This window comes from Eretmochelys imbricata, chromosome 19, assembly GCF_965152235.1.
Source record: "Eretmochelys imbricata isolate rEreImb1 chromosome 19, rEreImb1.hap1, whole genome shotgun sequence".
In the NCBI taxonomy this organism is placed as follows: domain Eukaryota; kingdom Metazoa; phylum Chordata; order Testudines; family Cheloniidae; genus Eretmochelys; species Eretmochelys imbricata.
The window spans coordinates 8,683,133-8,704,198 of NC_135590.1; the positions used below are offsets into that span (position 1 = coordinate 8,683,133).

General features: G+C 39.1%; 1 protein-coding gene across 1 annotated transcript in view; it reads left to right on the forward strand.

Moving 5' to 3' along the window:
- The window catches only part of CLIC4 (chloride intracellular channel 4), a 53,418-nt gene extending 35,639 nt beyond the window's left edge, over window positions 1-17,779 (forward strand). Inside the window, exons 4-6 of the mRNA XM_077837979.1 lie at window positions 4,403-4,509; window positions 12,287-12,468; window positions 13,806-17,779. Of these exons, the coding sequence (XP_077694105.1) occupies window positions 4,403-4,509; window positions 12,287-12,468; window positions 13,806-13,970 (454 nt within the window). The 3' untranslated portion in view covers window positions 13,971-17,779. The remainder of the gene's footprint in view (window positions 1-4,402; window positions 4,510-12,286; window positions 12,469-13,805) is intronic.
- Window positions 17,780-21,066: the final 3,287 nt, after the last annotated feature.

Genomic DNA, 21,066 nt, shown 5'->3' on the forward strand with positions numbered 1-21,066 from the left:
GCTAGAAGGGAGGCAGGATACGTAGGCCTTGCTAATAAGATTGTATTCGTGTAACTGAAAATGGGGCCCCACTTCGCAGAACTATATATCTGTGCATTAACATTAAATCATTAGGGAAACCTATTTTCTGGTGATCTCCTTATGGTCTTTTGCAAGATTTGTATTTGCAGACATTCTTCTAGAAGTAAAAGACATGGCATTCAGCCGTTTAGGTTAAAATGAAAAGTTCATTTCAAGTAAGGATGGTAAATGTCAGTGACTTGCATGTTTTCCATTAGAAAGCTTTTCCTCATTCCTTCCTAGCTTATTGAATAAGAAGAAGGATAATCATTGTGTATACCTTGCAGAATCAATCATATCTATGTGCAAGTTGGCAGTAGCTTTCTGTGGCTTGGGCCCATCTTGCCACGCATGATGATAGGCTCCCCGCTTCTAAATGTGTACGTGAGGCTAAGGTTGAGCCTTAAGCCTGTCAAAATTGTGATGGAAAAATGTGAATACATGTTTTATTCATTAGATTATGTAGTGCGAGAGCAGGAACCTGTATCAAGTACCCTTTAAACGCCAACTGGCAGGCTGTGGTGTTGATCAGACATGGGTCGTCTCTGGCTAGCTGAGCTCTCTCTCCTCTGAGCCTTCAGGAAGAGGAAGGATTTCTGGAACATCACACTTTTCTTTTTCTCTTGTTCGAAATCTTGTGGTCAATGACCACGTATCTTCTGGGACAGATGGTTTTTAAGTCACATGTTTTTAAAAATGTCTCTTTTCCCTTGGGCTGGCAGGACTAACGGAGCAAAGCAGACTGTATGGCTGTGTATAGTTATTCTACTGTGTATCAAACCCAATTTTCCATTCCCTGAGCACTGGATTGCAGTGATAAGGGGGGCAGCTTTCCACTGTAATCCCCCTCTATTATGTTAAAAGCGCCATGTGCTTGATTGTATATGCTTGCTCCAGAAAGCAGAAGAGTGTAATTATAGTCTTTACCCCAGGGTGGTTTAAGAGAATCTGGAGCAGGACTTGTCCAGTTCTCTACAAGTAGAAAATTCATTGGGACAGATAATGTACTTGACTGTCCATAAAACAAGTCTTCTCTCTTTTCCAAACACACACTTTGCTTTAAGAGTGTTTTGAATTAAATTAACATCTGCGAACATTTTCATATCTTTTTGGGGCAACAGGCACTATGTAGATGTAAGAGTAAATGAACTGAGATATTTTTATCCCACATAGGAAAGGGTCAGAAAGTTAAGGTTACAAAAAGTCTGTTTCTTCGAGCTGAGAACTATGAACATCAAACATACCAGTCCATCTTAAGCTGTTCTTGGAATAGAAAAGAGCCATTGTGTTTATTCAGTCATCTGAAAAAAGGAAGGTCAAAAGGGACTGATCAATTACCAGTGAGATTGTTTTACTGTACACTAATAAAACCATCTCTTGTTGATCAGAAAGCAACTTTATTTTTTAATCTAATTTTTTTCTGATTGGATTTTATGTTGTAAACCACTCTTGAGTTTTGACTACCTTTTTGTGCAACATACTGTAAGTGCTGTCCTTACCTAATGTGTGAACCCTATGTATAATCTGCAGGGGTTTGCACCAATTTTAGAGGAGTCTAGGGACAGTGAGTGGTCTCCAGTTAAAGGTGGGCTTGAGTAAAACCCTGGATCTCAACCATCTACTCTGAAGTTGTTCAAAGTCTAGGATAAACTTCTGGGAATGGCCTCTGTGTATAATGGGTTAAATCAAAAACTCTGATCGAAACTTTGAGGTAGTTGACATCATTGAGCTCACCCTTAGGCTCTCATTGCAATGAGAGCTGTGACTTCAGCACATGTAGACGTTATTTAAGATTGCTTTGAACTAGCTAGCTTAAACAACAATAGCAACAACACCATGGCAGCCTGAGCTCTGCAACCCCACCCAGGACGTGGGTATGTACTGAAGTGGCTTACTTGTGCTGCTGTCCATGCTGCCGTGACTTCATCGCTATTGGTTTTTGAACTAGTTAGATCAAAACTAGTTTGTGTATGTCTGCATTCGCTGCATCCACACCTCTTACTGCAATGTCGACATACCCTTGGGCTTTGTCTACACTAGCACTTTTGTCAGCAAAACTTTTGTTGGTCAGGGGTGTGAAAAAACAGCCTCCCCCTCTCCCCCCAACCGACATAAGTTTCACCGACAAAAGTGGCTACACAAGAGAGGCTACACAAGAGACCTTTCAGCAGCGCAGCTGCAGTGGTACAGCTGTCCTGCTGTAAGGTCCATAGTGTAAACGTAGCCTAAGTCTCAATGGCTACTCCACGAGAGGGAGGGATCTGGGAATTAAGAATTGCTATTAAAATCGCTTATTTTGATATTCAGTGAGTAGTAGGGGAATCCTCTGGGGGAAAGGAACAAGTGAGTGGGTGGTGGTGCATTTGGACACCACTACTCATTTCTGGCCCTGTGGGAGGGTTCCAAAAGTCACTTCAAACCTAGTTCTCATTTAAACTAGTTGATTAACATTAGACAGTGACAAATTCTCTTCAAAACACTTCCCACACATCAGTATTACTGTTTACTTTGCACAGAGATATTTGATAGGCATATTTTTTAATTGCTTAACATGGTTTTTATAAACCATTTTCAAATTAGTTTTGATGCTCCTGATCAAATTACATTACAACAGAACTTAGTAAGGTTATTTTTTTTAATACAAGACTGTAGTCATTTGCTCTGTCTCGTGGCTATTGGTTTTGGGAGATGAAAGTTGAAAAAACCGCATATATGGCAATTTTTAAAACCAACTGAATCTCAGTTGAGTAACCAGTATCATTTGGGAAGAGAAACATGGAAAACAAACATTTTTAGTGCTATAAATTTATGTCTAGTCTCAAAAAAGGCAGCAGACAAGTAATACATAATATGAACACATTTGGTTCTTATTTTAGGGAAAAAATAAAAGGGCACTAATACCGAAAAATCTCTAAATATAACTTCAGCAGAAATCTAGAAAGCTAGTCAACATGTACATGCTTCAAGTCTCACACTGACTGAATATTCCAATTTTCATGTTTAGGAAAAGTATCAGTGCAGTCTTGACTTAAATAAGTATAAGTTTGCCTGTCATTAACTAGGCAAGAATGAGCACTATTCTTTGTTCAATGTAACTGACATAGCAATATTCAGGGCCAGCCTAAGGGGTGGGCAATGAGGGTGGCTGCCACATTGTTCCAACACTCAACCCTTTTCCCCCTGCTCAGGGCTCTCTAAACATCCTAGGGCAGGCCCTGACAATATTGCTTGTATTGATCAAGAGATTCCAGTTACACAGTGACAGGGAACCTTTTAAAAATATCCCTACTTCACAGAACGGAGCAATAGGACAGAGATCTCAGTATTCAGGAGAGCAGTGTGTTTCCCTTTGCACAGGGTTGTGCATTAACATTTTTGTTTGTAAAGCTTAGCTGGGCATTTTATAGTCTCCTGATCTTTACAAATATGTAAATAACATAAAATGTTAAAGGTCTGCTGGTGAACATGTAACTAAAACCCACAGCCAGCTCAGAAATGCTAGCTTTGTGACCCTCAGTGTAACTGGATACCCATTTTACGTGCTGTATGTAGGTTTTTTTCATATTCTCCAGTGGAATTGGCAGGTCCTCTGGTAATCCTTATCGCAGAAATAAGCACTAAAGTTCTTCAGAATTCCAGGTCCTGACTCATGTTATAGATAGTTTAGTCACATTGAGATAAGTCTAAAGAACAATTTAAAGGGGAAGGCACTTGGGTTAAACATAATTTGTTTTTTTAAAATTCCTTGCATGTTGTTGATACCAATTTAAGTTAATAAAATTGAGTTTACCTTTCACTGTTTATGCTGTTCAGTATTTGCAGATCACTGAGTTTTACAGTGAAAGTAGAACAGCCAGTTTCACATTTGGCAGTCAGTTTTATTTTCTGATTCTGATGGCACTGTTTCATTGCAACTGTTTAAATCAACACAGTTTATTGATATTTGTTTTAAAAAAACGCTACCAACATTTCCATTTGGATCTTGTAAACCTAAATTTTGGGCCTGAAAATGACTAAATTGTGGTGTTTTTTTTTAAAAGGTGCACATAATCTAGAACAATGGCTTTCAATCTTTTTTTCATTTGCGGACCCCTATGAAATTTCAAATGGAGGTAAAGACTTCTTTGGAAGTCTAAGACATAGTCTGCATACCGACGGGTCTGCTGATCACCAGTCGAAAACCACTGATAGTGTGTTAATAACCTAAGTAGAGTGTACACATTTCTTTGCCTGTTTAATGCTAATAAATACATGGCTGACTGGTCATATTGTTTCTGCTGAATATTACAGAAGAACTGCTGTTGGAATATTTTCCCACAAACAATTGCATCTTTCTGCTTAGGTACTTAAAGCTTTCACCAAAGCACCCAGAATCAAACACCGCTGGAATGGACATCTTTGCCAAATTTTCTGCATTTATCAAGAATTCCAGACCAGAGGCCAATGAAGGTAGGAGACCTCAGTCCTGTAATCTCTGGTGCCTGGGTATTTCATTGGGTTGTGGGGACGGTAATTGAAGCTGTCTTTTTTTAAGTGCTTATAGTTTTGTACTGTTTTCTCCTCTCTGTTTACATCTTTGTTCGTCCTTTCTCCAAGGTAGAACAGGGTATGGTAGAGGTTTTGTGTCCAGGCAGCACTGCTGATGTTCACAAATAATTTTCCTGAACTAGACATCCCTTAAATCTGATTCTTGTTTTATGAAAGTCCAGGGCTACCCAGATCACCTCTTTGATGGGTGTGTTTAAACTACGTAAAGACACTATTTCAGGGCAAACGAAGGTATTGTAGACAGTTCTGAGGGCTACACATGCAATGTGGGACAGCACTACTTTCACTTAATCTCACTTCCTTTTTTCTCCTGGGAGAAGCCAATGTCTGTTACTAATTCTGATCTAATTTGATGGTCCTATTAATTGAGGGATTTATTTGCAATTCATTTGTTACTATTGGTACCATTAGTGGACCTGCCCCTTAATTGCTGGTGCACTTTAGAGGTGTAAAACACACAAACAAAGCTATTTTAGTTTGTAATGGCTGACTGTAAATCTGAAATCCTATTAATCAAAATCTCCTTGTTTGAGCAGGTAGCTTTTAGTTTTTTGGGTTAATGATCTCAGAACCAATGACTCAGTGTCTACCTTGAGAGAACCAGACCAGTTAATATTCATTTTGGGAATTTAACCATGACATGCAACTTCTTTGAAATGTGCAGTAATGCTCAGCTTGCCCCCATGCAGCCTCCCTGTGACATGCTGTAAACTGACTCCGTAGATAGTGCATTTCAATATCTGACTTTTTAGTCAGATGTACACTAAACTTAAGGATGTCTTGATCAGCTGGTCACGCTTTTAAACTGACAGTGTTCCTTTATAGTTAATCACATTTACTTTGAAATATTCTGTGTATTTAGAGATGTATTCTACCCTGGAAGCTTACTTTGGGTTCCCCACTGGCTACTATTGGCCTAATATTCAGAGATGCTAAGTATCCCCAATTCCTGTTGATTTCATTTGAGGCTGTTGGTGCTCAGCCCTTCTGAAAATCAAACCCCAGATGGGTAGAGGCAGACTTTGGCTCTTAAACTGTGCACAAAAATTCATTAGAAACCGACCTGGACAGCATTAGTAATTCTTAGTAACTTATTGAAAAGCAGAGATGTGAAATGCATTGATTTGCTGTCCATGATAAAGTGCTGTCCATGATAAAGTTAAGGACTTGTGTGTAAAAGCTGAGTTTTAATTAACCTTTAACTCTGAGAATGAGTGTACTTTCCCATAAACTAGTGCTGAAAATGTTCAATGCCTTCCTGCAGTCGCCTGAAGGCCTCACTCCGTCCCATCTCTGGAACCCACCTTCGCTCCCTTCCCCCACTGCTATAAGTTTCCAGTTTGAGAGCCGTGCCACTGGAAACTGGATAGCATTTTAAGAGTTAAAATGATCATAGACTCATTAACGTTCCCTGCAGCTTTTCTCGTGAAATTAAAGTATCAGTTTAATATTAAACATCTGTAAATTCACATTTCTCTTCCTTTCTGTCTTGTATCTTGCTGCTGCTTGTTTCAACCTTTGGTTTCTCTGAGCAGCTCTTCCCTAGAGCTAACTCTGGTCTAGATCCTTTGTCTAGCAAATACAAGCTGCTGTCATCCCAGTTGGTATCCTGCTGTTCAAAGGTCAGTTGCATCCTTTACATCATCCAGGTAGCTTCTGCCAGCTGGAGGCTTGTAAATCTAACTTGCGCACTCTGCCACTGTGGCAGAGTTTTCATGGGTTATATTTTTAGGTGAAGACAGCAAACATACCAGAAGCCACAAAAAGTAAATAAAATGCAAATGCCAGTTACAAAAGAGCAAGAAATTAGGCTGGTTAGGTAAACAGTCTCACTCACACTTACTACCAATCCATACGCTAGCACATTAATGAGCAGATGTCTGATAGCCCCTTTCAGTTATTGATACTCTAGTGCACTTACTGTGCTGTATCTGGACTATTAGTGTGATCTGTAATCAATTGCATACACTTGTTTTTGAAATATTTTTTACTCTTATAAAATAGACGTTAATTTTTAGGGTACGTTTTCAAACTTGTTGGATAATGGCATAATACTAGCTCATGACTTCTGTTACTACACACACTCTGGCTCCTGTTTATTGGGGTTGACATCCAAAGAGGGGTGTGTGTGTGGTGTGTGTTTTTTTTTTTTTTTTTTACAAGAGACACCAAATCTTGGTTAAAATGAAACTGCTAAGGAACTGACTTGATAACAAGGATGGTTACTCATTCCAGAAGACTCTGACCAGATTTGAAAGTGTGTATTATAGAGTAATTTATTTACCATTAGACTAGAAGCTATCTGGTCCACTGACTGCTTTTACTTTGAGTGATTACTGCTGCTGCTCAAGCATAATTTTAAGTAAAACTATGTCTAATACTTGCATTGTTGCTGCCAGGAATAACTGTCTACCCTCACTAACCTCATAATGACATAACCAAGCCGGACTAAAGGCACAATGGGTTGTTCAGTTTGCAACTTGTAGACCTTAGATTAAATTACTTATTGGTAAATAAGAACTCCCAGTTGCCAAGCAACCTTCTGCCCTAGGGACCTATTATAGCAGCTGTGTTCAAGAAAACAATATTCAGAACAATTCTGTTCAGTAGTGTCTCCCTGGTGGATTTTGTTGTTGAAGGTCTATGGACTCTTAGCTGTTACTTTAAAATATCATTTAATTCAAGATACAGGATTCAACAAAATGATTTCAGCATTTCTTAAGAGAATCCTAGTTAGGCAATGCTGTGTTCAAGCAGCATTCAATTGAAATACACCCATGATTTCTTAAAAATCTAGTAAAATTTGGGTTTTGGGTTTTATTACTTTAAACTGTCCTTATAGCATATGTAACCAGAGCATCCCTGTGTTAATGTGAGCGTTATGTACAGTTGACACTGACCAGTCTGTGCGCTGTTTGCACTGCACTCTGTGAAACTAAGGTAGCATAAATGTCTAGAAGTAAATAAGGTTTCTAAAATCTGTTCCAACAGCCTAAGGAGCTACTTTGAACAAGCAAGGAGATGGTTTTAAATTATTTTTACTTTGAAACCGTGAAGGGGCAGGTCACAGGGCTAGCTGCGCTTCCGTTTCCTTGGACGCTCTCTGTGCACCCCCTCGGGTGTCAGTACAAATGCTTTTACCTATCCTGGGTAGAATTCCGCAATTATCCCACTCCTAGACAGGGCTCTGGGCTCCCGCACCCTGTGTATTGAGAGCGCTTACTCAGCAGGTGGGACTGAATTCTGGCATCTACGGTTCTTCCTGATCAAACAGCCTTCTGAAAACCAAAGTGGTGTTTGTTTTTAACAGCAGGAACAAAGCATTTAGAGAAAAGAGGAGTTTAAAAGTCTTAAACGTGTCTCTATATTATTGTCTCCTGATGGTAAGCTAGGTAGCCCTACGTTCTTCAGACATCCCAGCATGTGTCTGCATGTCAATCTGATTGTCCCATCTCCCCCTTCTCCTGAGAGGGAGACTTTTTCAAACTCTCATCCTTTTAATCATCTGGTTCCCAGGCTTTTCCTGTATTAGCATTGTCTCTTAACCCTCAAGGGCTTGTGGAGAAGTAGCTTATCTTGAGCCATTGTTTCCTTCCTACTTGTTTTCCTACAACTCTCCATTAAACTCAACCAATATATTCATATAGTAAACATTCAAATAACTAGGTCAACATATAGTAGTAATAAACTAGAACAGAGCAATTCCATTTCTTCTATAAAAAGCTTATCATTATAAATACTGTCTGTGGAGGAGAGGAGGCTGGTTGTAAACTTGCACAGACTTGAAACTTGCCTATAAAATGTATAGAAGTTTTAGCCGGGTGAAAGGGGGAGATCTTGTTAAATATCTTTTTATACTGATCACCTGAACATGCAGTACCAAATTTCACATACAACTTAGTGTTCTTTAAAGATTTTCAGCTGCTTTGGACTAATGGTGGAAGTGAGCTGCAAACTTCCTGAATGCTGGGAAAGTTCAGATATGATGTTCAGATCCCAGGTTTTGATTTACACGCACTACTTTGGCTTACATCATTTTTAAAAAGGCGTAAAGCTTTAACCTTGCCATGTGAAAAGTAAATAGTAATATTTGGGAAGTGCTACTGCTTTCTGATAACACCCCAAATTTTGAGATTGACAAGCCATGAGCCATGCAGGATTGGACCCTTGAATCATCAAAGGAGTCTTCTTTTATTCCTAAATGGTTGTTGCATGAGAATGTAAGTAAAACACACAATCTTACTATTTTTCTGCAGTGTTTACATTTAGAAAAGAGATAAAATTCCTCCAATATAACCAGTGTTGTAGAACTAGGTTTGCATTGGTTTTATGGGCTATACTGCCCTCTGCTGTTGTCTTTGATTAATTTGCTTTTTCAAGAGTTCAGACTTACCTGCATGCAGAGTTGCAACAAATTTAACATGTGCTTTCAAAACTGAGAGTACCCTGGCTTAACCAGGAGATCTTCAGCGACCTGAAACTCAAAAAAGGAGTCATACAGAAAGTGGAAACAAGGTCAAATTATGAAGGATGACTACAAAAAAACCACAGGTGTGTGGGGACAAAATTAGAAAGACCAAGGCAAAAAAGAGATTAAACTAGCTAGGGTCAGAAAGGGTAACAAGAAAACATTTTACAAATACATTAAAAGCAAGAGGAAGACCAATCACATGATGGGCCCATTTCTCAATGAAGAGGGAAAGACAATAACAGAAAATGCAGCAACATGTGAAATGTTAAATGCCTTTTTGGTGTCAGTTTTCACCAAAAAAACAAACAAACTGTAAGTGATTGGGCAATTAATATAGTGAACATCAGTGTAAATGGGGTATGATCTGAGGCTAAAATGGGAAAAGAATAAGTTAAGAACTATTTAGACAAGGTAGATATCTTCGGGTTGGCGGGACCTTATGAAATGCACCCTAGAATACTTAAGGAACTGGCTGAAGAGATGTCTGAGCCATTTGCAGTTATCTTTGAGAACTTGTGAGGTCTAGGAAAAGGGCAAATATAGCACCTGTCTATAAAAAGAGGAATAAAGATAACCCAGGGAATTATAGACCAGTCAACTTAACTTCAGTATCTGGAAAGATAATGGAGCAAATAATCAAGCAGTCAGTTTGTAAGCACCTAGAAGATAATAGGGTGATAAATAAGTCAACATGGATTTGTCAGGAACAAATTATGTCAAACCAACTTAATATCCTTCTTTGACAAGGTAACAAGCCTTGTGGCTAGGGGGAAAGTAGTAGAAGTGATATATCTTGACTTTAGTAAGGCTTTTGATACCGTTTCATATGACTGTCTCATAAACAAACTAGGGAAATATAGCCTAGATGCACCTGCTATAAGGTGAGTGTACAACTGGTTGGAGAAGCATAGTCAGAGAGTAGTTATCCATGGTTCACAGTCAAGCTGGAAGGGCATATTGAGTGGGTCCTGCAGGCATCTGTCCTGGGTCTGGTTCTGTTCAATATCTTCATAAATGGTTTGGATAATGGCATAGAGAGTACATGTGTAAAGTTTGCAGACAATACCAAGCTTGGTGGGGTTGCAAGTACTTCAGAGGACAGGATTAGAATTCAGAATGATCTTGACAAACTGAAGAAATGGTCTGAGGTAAATAGGATGAAATTCAATAAGGACAAATACAAAGTACTACACTTAGGAAGGAACAATCAGTTGCACAAACACAATGGGAAATGACTGTCTGGGACCGAGTACTACAGGAAAGAATCTAGGGGTGAGAGTGGATCACAAACCAAATGTCACCAATGTAATACTGTTGCAAAGAAAGCCAACATCATTCTGGGCTGTATAAGTAGGAGTGTTGTAAGCAAGACCTGAGAAATAATTCTACTCTTCTTAGTGCTGATAGGACCTCAACTGGAATATTGTCCAATTCTGCAAACAAATTGGAGGAAGTCAAGAGGAGAGCACCAAAAAATGATTAAAGGTCTAGAAAACATGGCCTATGAAGAAAGTGAAAAAATTGGATTTCTTTAGTCTGGAGAAGAGAAGACTGGGTGATGGTGGGGGACATGAAAATCTTCAAATACATAAAAGGTGGTTATAAAGAGGAGGCTGATAAATGTTCTCCTTAACTTCTGTGAGGACAGGACAAGAAGTAATGGCCTTAAATTGCAGCCAGGGAGATTTAGGTTGGACATTAGGAAAAACTTCCTAATGCTAAGTAAGCATAGTTAAGCACAGAAACAAGTAACTTAAAGAAGTTGTGGAATCTCCCTCAGTGGAGGTTTTAAAGAACAGATTAGTCAAATATCTGCCACTGATGGTCTAGGTTATACTTAGTCCTGCCTGAGTTCAGGGTACTGGACTAGATGACCTATTGAGGTTCCTTCCAGTCCTATGTGTGTATGATTCTGATTTAGTTAAATCAGAGTAAATCTTGTGTGACTTATTTTGGTTAGGTATCAGAGTAACAGCCGTGTTAGTCTGTATTCGCAAAAAGAAAAGGAGTACTTGTGGCACCTTAGAGACTAATCAATTTATTTGAGCATAAGCTTTCATGCATCCGATGAAGTGAGCTGTAGCTCACGAAAGCTTATGCTCAAATAAATTGGTTAGTCTCTAAGGTGCCACAAGTACTCCTTTTCTTTTTTTGGTTAGGAAGAGATTTAAGATAAAATGACATAAGCCATTCTTAAATGAAAAAGAAGTGTCCACTCAGGGTTTTGCAGTGATTTAACTAAACTGGTGCAAGCTTGTATTTAGGCCAGACCTTAAATAGCAATAAACCCTTACAGGTTATATTTTAATGATTTTAAGTTACGTCAAACTGACAAAAACAAGGAAGAGCTAAGAGTTTGTCTACATGAAACTGGCACTGAAATAACTAAATCAGCTGTTAATTTATACCTTTAGTCACTTGAGTGTATGTCTGTGTGGATGCACTTGTTCTGGAATAGAGAGCCCTATCCTGACATAGGGATCTCTTATTCCAGAATAAGTGCATCCACGCAGACGTGTGCTGAAGGTGTGAATTACAGCTGATTTAGTTATTTTGTGTCAGTTTCCATGTAGACAAGACCTAAGATTGAACTTCCGCTTAAACTTCAGTTTGTCCTGTTTTGGTCGGTAGCACAGATTTCAATTCGGTGTCTAATGCTACCAGCTACCACTAACGCTGATTTAAGACGGACTTTGCCATGATAGCTGTGGCAAAGGAGACTGAATGTCTATTTCAGTGGTTTGGCACTGCCGTGGGTATCACAGCAATGCACATTCATGTAAGCAGCCTGAGTGGTGTGTAGGGCTACATAAGTGCCAAGTAACTATTATAAAGTGCATCTGCTGTACTGCAGTAGGTACAAGGAGATGAGTAAAAAGGTGAAATCTGGAGATTGGAATTTTGTAGATACACACTTCTTTCCACTTAATATACAAGTCCTGAATTCATATTTTTCTTAAAACATGAATTGTAAAATACAGATTGGGTCTATAAACTAATCCCTGCTTCGTGCATTACTGAGGTGCTTTAAGCTTAGCCAATTCTCTTACATTACATCAGGAAGAGGATGCAAGAACCAGACGTGCTTCCTATATAGATATCAATAGCGAATAGATTGATAACTCTTTGAAAACTGCTTTATGGCTTGCTTTCTTTCCTTCCTTCCTCTTTATTGTTCTCACATAAAACTGTATTCCTTTCCTGCAGCTTTGGAACGTAGCCTCTTGAAAACTCTGCAGAAACTGGATGAGTACCTGAACACTCCTCTCCCTGACGAGATAGATGAGAACAGCATGGAGGATATCACAGTTTCTACCCGCAAGTTTCTGGATGGCAATGAGATGACATTAGCAGACTGCAACCTGCTACCTAAACTACACATTGTCAAGGTAAATGATTTTATTGGGAGGGACTACAGTCATTTCAGTTACATTTCTTATAGTGTATATAATAGAAAAAATGTACAAGATCCTGGATCCCATCCCATTGCAAGGAACTTGGTAAATAAGACTGAATACATAAGTCTTCGTTAAGTGTAATCACAATATTAACACACTGCATAATAATTTAATGAAAGATTCTTGAAATGTGTGTGAAGCTTCTGTGCCTACCTTAGTTACTGTGACACCTAATAGATAACTAAGATAAAAAGATTTGTGGCCCAAGTCAAGCCAGGTTTTAATGTGCTGTAGAAACAAGGAAGTCATGAGACTTTAAGAAGAAAGAAGAACCATATGACTACAGTTTTTCCATGTTTCATTAAGCACATGTTTTTTCTGTCTGTATAGAAAATGGCCTTAGTAATACAAGTAAATTGCACAATGCCAAATATAGGACCAGAGGACAAGTTAGACACACCTGAAAGAGATGGGAGAGCATAACTCCGCAAAAATGAAGATTTTTCTTTATTACCAAAAAGAAAAGGAGTACTTGTGGCACCTTAGAGATGAGCTATTACCAGCAGGAGGGGGGGACGGGGACCTTTTGTAGTGATGATCTCGTTGGAATCTGTGTTTGAAGTTTTTTTGTTGAAGAATAGCCACTTTTAGGTCAGAAATTAAGTGACCAGAGAGATTGAAGTGTTCTCCGACTGGTTTATGAATATTAAAATTCTTGACATCTGATTTGTGTCCATTTATTCTCTTCTTTATTACCATGGTCTGACTTCTGTTCCCCTTGCCTTGCACTGTTCTAGGCAGTCTCACGCTGCAGATGGAGCCCCAGGTTAAATTTATATGCCTGGCTGTAGCAATAGTTAATCTGTAGTACTAGTTTGCTCATTGTCCTCGGATAAACTGGGCCATCTTGATTATCACTACAGAAGGTTTTTTTCTCCTGCTGATAATAGCTCATCTTAATTAATTAGCCTCTTACAGTTTGTATGGCAACTTCCACCATCTCTGTGTGTGTGTGTGTGTGAGAGAGAGAGTAATATATCCTTACTATACGTTCCATTCTATGCATCTGATGAAGTGGGCTGTAGTCCACAAAAGCTTATGCTCTAATAAATTTGTTAGTCTCTAAGGTGCCACAAGTACTCCTGAAGCATATAGTGTACCACCAGATCTACATACATACCAGAAGGGCAAGATGTACTGATTTTGACCTTTAATGGAAGTTACATTGTAGGGTTTATACTCTGTGAGGATAGTATGACAAAGAATGGAAGAATTGATGTAACTTAAAGGACATGAAGTAGTCATTGTATATATTTTTTTTGTTTTAGGTGGTTGCCAAAAAATATCGCAATTTTGATATTCCCAAGGAAATGACAGGGATTTGGAGATACCTGACCAATGCCTATAGCAGGGATGAATTCACCAATACTTGTCCCGGAGACAAAGAGATTGAAATAGCTTACAGCGATGTAGCCAAGAGACTCACTAATTAATCAGCACTTGCAAAAGAGATGACTTCTCACATATTCCATAACAGAATGCTTCTCCTAACAGACTGCTCTTTTGCATATAAAATAACAATTTATTTTGCATGAATTTGCAGTTATGCAATGTTACGTTGGATAGAGCAGGTACAGTAATTACCAAAAGTTCGCAAAACAGGAGTAATGAGGCTTGTTTTTCTTTACCTTCTATAGCAGCAAATACGAAGATTATCATTAATACAATTTGTGTTTAATGTTGCATTGGGGTACTCTAGACACCCCAGGATAAAGGGTTATTTTTCTCCACTCCTTTTCTTTTATCTATTAACTATAGCTAAACTTGCAAACATTTGGTCCATTTCTGTGTAGACACACTTTTTTGAAATTCACTGGTATAAGAAATATTTATGTATTTTGGAATTTACTACTTCTTAAAGGTCTGCATGTAGGATAAAATAGTTATCTACAACATATTGATCTGTACCTGCTTGTCTATCCCAGCCGTATACCAAAGGATCTTATTTCCAAAAAAGCCTTTTGCAGAATACTTGGCAATTTTTTTAACAAGAAAACAAAATACTGTTGGATTACAAACAAAAGACCCCAGAAATATGGCCACCACAGACCCAGATATGAATGCCCCAAACTGCAGGAGTTGGGACCTTGGTCTGAATTTTGTTTAGGGGCCTGTCAGAGAAAATGTTTAGGTATGGGCCTTCTGGAGCCCGATGAGCACTAGTTTAAAAAACAAACGGTGCTGTCTGAATGGAGTTTTGGGTCTCACCAGATACAGTTAGCAGAAGGTCATTTTGATGGCACATCATGAAGAAACCAAAAGAGCTAGACATCCACCATTGGTTCATTTTAAGAACTGCAAGTGGCTGCTTTTTTGGTAGTAAAGAGCCTTTGTTCTATGTAGGTCGTCTTAGTAACATTTATTTAGGAAAACTGTGCTGTCGTAACAATGTACATGTAAAGTTTAGGGTTCTAGTTGAAAATAGCTACTGTATATGATAGCTAGGAGTGCAATGATTAGCAATGCAAGACTGAACACACAGCAACTAGAGTAGAAATCTTGAGAATTTCTTTAAAGATATTTTTTCTGAAGCATGTTTAAGTGACCTTTAAAAGCGAATATTTGCCTTAACATACAGTATGCATTTTTCTAAAAGAAAAGCCCTCTTGTTTTCTCTTTAAAAATAATGCTCTGTGAAGTGCCAGCCTTCCTACGTATTAATTTATCCCCTGACTGTCACTTGTCTACATACCTGGACGACAGTTTTGCATAACCGTAATCATTGCACTACTATCCGTTTAGGTTTGCTGCAGCAACACTGAGGAATAGCACTGCAATTTTTTAAAAAGCAATTTTCAAATATTTCTAAACCAGGGAATAGTTTTCTTGTTTAAAACAAAAAGGCAAGGTTTTGATGCATGAAATAAATTACTAGGTTATTTTAGAGGCCATCAAACCCCCTACTCCAAAGAGCATTAACATATTTTTTGTAATGATACTTTTTTATATTTAACTGATTTTAGAAGTCTGGAAAGTGCTATTCCTTGTAGGTTGTTTTTCCAATATTAAACCTACTGCAATAACATGAAAATGCTCACAGAAACACTTTTATACACTAACATTTTGGTAAGCACTAGTTTTATGAAAAACAGCATGACTTTCTAAGCATCCTGCTTTTGCTATTTCATATATCCATAAAGTTAGCTTGAAATAAGTGATAGAGTACTCCATATTTGTATACGTGGCTTATGGTGCCTGTCTTGCCTTCTTAGGTCTAGAATTCCATTACTGTAACAACTCTCAATTGTTACCTGTCTTTTCAAAGACAGCGATCGATATGCTTAAAATCAAGCCCTATTATGATTTATTGCAGGGGCGTTCAGGAACTGAAAGGAAAATCTACAGAGCAGCCTGGTTAGAAAATGATTTGTAGCCTTCTTATATTCACTGTATCCTAAAGGCCCATTCAGACCACGAATAAAGTTTGTCTAGCAGTAAAAATCTTCTTTAGGGGTTTAATACTTGCCAATGCTACGTCCAGAGAGGGGAATTATTTCATTTTTTGTCAGATTAAAACCTAGTTTGGTTTTGTTGTTAATACATGGAGGGTAACAATGGGAGTTTATTGGTTTGGTGCTTTTTTGCCTTTGTATAGCTTAAGATGCTCAACTAAAAATGGAATATAGGAATCGGTTTAATTTTGGGTATGGTTTAGTCAATTGAAATTAATCTATTAAATTTAGATCAGGATGGCCCTTTGGAGTTGTTTAATTAGTGATCAGGCCCAATTTTTTTGTAAACAGATTAGGCACTCAGTATGCACACAGCTTGTGTGTGCTGGGTAACTGTGGATGCACACGATCATAATTAACCATTTGTATATACAGTGACCCAGTTTGCACACTCAGTTGTGGTAATTGGCCACAAAAAAGCATGCCTGTACACGTTTACCTTGTTAAAATATCAGGCCTGTAATCTACTATAAACCATAGATGCTTTGTAATTTCCCGTGAAAAATCTAATTATCATTCTCAAAACATGGATGTTGAATATAATATGCTACAACGAAGTAATTTTAATGGCTGACATGGTTAAAAGCTTGGGAACCAAGTGAAAGCTCCTGCTGTCTCTGGCACCCATTGATGTATTGCTTGTCTTAACACAATGAGCTATTGAGTGTCAGAGATTGGACGGCAACTAAAAACGAGCTTTTTCCCTTATAGTCACAGTTCAAATGAGCCTCTGGTTGGTTAGTAACTGAAAGGGGATATGCCATGTGGTGGCTGCTTGCTGACCTCTGTGAAATGAGTGGCTGTCTTTCTGATTTCCCATTGCATTGCATCACTATAGCTGTCCCATTTGTTGGCATCCTCCGTATAGAGCTTAGTGGAGACTGAACATCTTTCACCTCTACAGGTAGTCACTCCAGGTCAGAACCGCAGGGCGTTGGCAGGGTGGTGTGTGGCGGGATTAGCCATCTGTGCTATATGTATTTTTCAGTCTGACCCCAATCACCAGCACTTACAGTAACCCTTATTAATGGGAAACTCCCTGTCCTCATTCCCTCCCACTTTGACTGGAGAACAAGGTATACACATGAATTTGGTTTTTAAACAAAGTTTTCCTTTCTGGAAAAGACTTCCTGCATGTGCAAAACTGTTTGAGCGGGATGCATGTGAACCTTGAAATGATTTCATGCACTGCAAACATTTCCTATGTGTCTGTTTTTCTCTGGCATTCAAAGTCCCACATGGACTACTGCAGCTGTGTAGTTGCATAATTATATTTTTCCCATAAAATTGGTAATTTTCTGGAACGGGTCTGTTTAAACTGATTGAAAAGAATTCTGTGCATTTCCGTGATAAGATAAAGATGCAATCAACTTTCTATGCTAAAGAAGCAAATTAGCTTTTCATATCAAAGGAACAGACACGTTGGAAAAAAACAATGTGTTGAGCCAAACCCACGGATATCTATCTCCATGTAGGACACAGTGGCTAAGAACAGCAAAATGTACACTCTGCCATTCAGATAATGATTTGAACGTGTTAAATGAGCATCTTCAGAACAAAACTTTATCTATCCCAAGTAAGCCCACTTAGCTTGTGACACTAATTCTTGCTTTTTGTATGTGGGTGGGACGAAGTGGGGAGAGATGCAAACTCCGAGAACTGGACATCTGGAATTGGGGCATGGTATGCAGAAATACTTGACAAGTCCATACAATTTATTGTAGTATGCTTATGGATCATCTTTTACAGATATACCAGTATATTGCGGGCAGCTAAAAATAAAATTATATTTTCACTACCAAACAGATCTTGATGGTTTTTGTGTGCGCACATATTTCCCACAATTCAAGAGGGTGCGTTGTGATGCACTACCGTAGACACAATTTTTGTCTGACCGTTAAAGCCAGTGATAGGGCATACCATTCCCAGTTTTGCCATTGGTCTTGTGACCTCTAGGGCAAGTTGCATTTAACCTCGGTCTATCTTTCTGTAACTAGGTATAATATTTACCCACTCTGCCGGAGTGTTGACTAGAACAAGTTTTAAAATGCCAGTTTTTTCCACAAGTAACTTTTAAAAGTGATCATTTGTCAATATTTCCTATGGAAAATATTTTTTGATAGAAAACTTTTTTAAAATGTGGGGGTTTGGTTTTTTTTAAAAGACTTTGGTTTTCAAAAATTGAAAGACCAAAACATTTTACCAAAAAAGAAACTTTCACTTTGTAGTTTTTTTTTAAAAAGTCAAATTTTTTAAAAAAAGTCAAACATGAAAATGGTTTGGTTTTTTTGGTTGAAAAAACATTTTTCATCATGTTCCAACAAAATATTTCAACCTCAACTGTGGAGGCTTAACTGATACTTTGTTACAGAAGAGAGTTAGGGTCCCAAGCTGGGATACTTTGGTTCTGAGTTTCAACCACACACCTCTCAGGACTTCTGCTTGGCAATGTTTCAGCCTGAAAACTTCCCTCTTTGCTCTGTAACCTGTCAATACCTAGTCAATAAGTCTGGTCGTAAGTCATCAATTTCCATAGGAAGGTTCTAAGAAAATCCAGGGCATTGCTAAGCCAGCCATTCATCATCTAGCTCACCATGGGGGTGTGAAGTATATCTCGCATCTGATTTACAAAGAGATTTGTGTTCTGGAGAACGTGCTCCAGGATGCAGTCACCTACACTCAACATGCCAAACGAAAGACCGTTCTAGCCTTGCATGATGTAGTTTGCATTCTCTAATACCAAGGTTGCCCTCTGAAAGAATTTGAAGGCTAAATCCATGCTAAGACTACATGATCTACACCCTTCTACACTCATCTACACCCTTCTACTCCACCTTGGCTAGGTCAACTGATGGCATTAAAATGTGGTAATCCAAACAAGAGAGTTTACTACCTGTGTTGTTTTGAGTCATCCAGCAAAGGATGCAGTCCCCCGCAACAGAATGTGTAACTAACTCCAGATCCTTTGGGGTTTGTGGGAGATCAGAGAGCCTGTTTTTGCCATAACAAGATCCACAGTAATCTTGTACATTACCAGATTCCAGCACTTCCTTGAAATCTAAGTGGGACATATGCTGCCTTGCAAATCTGGAGAGCAGAATGAAGGGAAACAAGCAATCTGTGGGGTAGAACAGAAGACTTCTGCCCATGCACCACACAATACTTAAAGGATAGGTGATGAGCTTGTTTGCTTAGTGCTATTTGCTGCACTCAGTCTGTTTAACTGTTCTTTATTTAACAATCTCCTCTGTTTCTCTTTTACGATGCTTTAAAAATGGGTGCCTAGATTGTTACTATGTAAAATCCTGGCTGAGTGTCCCAGCCCGAAGAAACTGGCTGGTTGGCCTCAGATGCTGTGGAGACCACTCCGCAAACAGTGCCATGAAGATGGTCAGCGTGGGCAGGGAAAGCTTAAAACCTTGAAGGGAGCTAGGGGTAGTTACAAAGACACATCATGAATGTGTCACGTATGACCCCTGACCACAGCATTCACCCTATGTTGGTTTCAGTGAGGGTCCTGATCCCAACTTCCTTGAACTTCGGACAAGTTTGGGTCCGAACTTTGCAGCTGAGGCTAGTCTCTAAGGATGCGGCCCTGCTCCCAGTGAAGTCAATTGGAGTTTTGCCAATGACTTGATTGCAAGTGTCGCTGCATTTGCTAGTGGGAAGGGCCAGGACCGAAGTATGCTTGAATTGTCGTCCTCTCCTTTCTCTTTTCTACTTCAGCCTGTTCTGACCAAGCCTAATGACCCATGCTGAGCCGGCCACTAGCCTTTGGTATTTGGCCAAGGAGAGATTTGGTACAGTTGGAATACTGGTTCACCTTGAAGCTACACACAATGGCTGGGCTTGCATTGGTGCTCGCCTCTTGTGTGGAAATATTCTTTTGGGGGCTAATCAACTTATTTATGTGAAGTTTTTGCTGAACAGTGTTAGTTTATTTCTATGAACTGTTAAAATGGTTTCATTTTTACCTAGGGCTACTACATTTTTATTATATATATATATATATATATTTTTTAAAAAAATCCAGAGTTGTCTTGGTTCATTCCTTTGGCAATTAGTACATTTAATAGGGCTCCAGGTTTTTATTGCAGAGAGGTTAAAATATACTAATAGCTGAAAGCTGCTATAATAATTGGGCTATGGAAATTCCAGAAACAATTTCCTAATTACTTCCTCCTTCACTGAACTCCCTTATAAGCAGCAGTAAAATACAGTAGCGAGCCGGGCCAGGACACCCTGCCAATGCCTGCTAGCTGCACCCTGGTGGAGGACTAAGGAACCCACTTTTTGAGCTAGTTTGCCTCATTTGCTCAGAGGGTGGCTAAGAATTGGTCAGGAAGAGAGAGTTTTGTGTTCAGTTTTTGAGTTCTATTTCAATATTCAGGCCAGTCATAAAATTGATGGACGTATGTAGGTAGGTCCAAAGGCTCTAGGACAGTAATGTGCAATCAGTGCTGCAAGAGGCTACCTTCTCCAGCTCCTGAAAGGCGTCATGTATCCTCCTGAGCACTGAGGCTGCCCTTAAAGGTACGTAAAAATCCATGTCTAGCAAAGGGGATGGTTTAGATATCTGAAGTGTCAGGCTTGAAATGCTCTCTGGAACCAGAGGATGGGAGCTCGGCCTGGCTAACACAGACCCGCTTTCCAAGTGAAATAAAACTAGTTCCCTGCAGGTTAGATGGTGGGGAAAACTTTCAACTGAGATCTTGAAGTGCAGAGGAGTCCAGACTGCCCTAGGAATGCCAGAGGGCCTGGGGCCACTTTTCAGAAGAGCATAGGGCTTTAGTTTGGTAACCTGGCCAGAAACTCCCTCCTCATACTTCCCGCTTTGTTTTGTAATTTGCTATGCCCTGACTATTCACTTGCATTTCGGTAGGTGTGTATATGTGTCTATATAGAAAGAGCATCGAAGTGATTTGGGATGCTTTAGGGTGAATGTGCAGGGTAGAATTACCTATGCTGTCAATCTGGTATGGTAGCCAAGTTTACCAAAAACAAACAGTGACTTTTGAGGGCCCAGTTTAAGGTACCTTAAAGGGGCCTGATTTTTGGAGGTAATGTGTTTGCCACT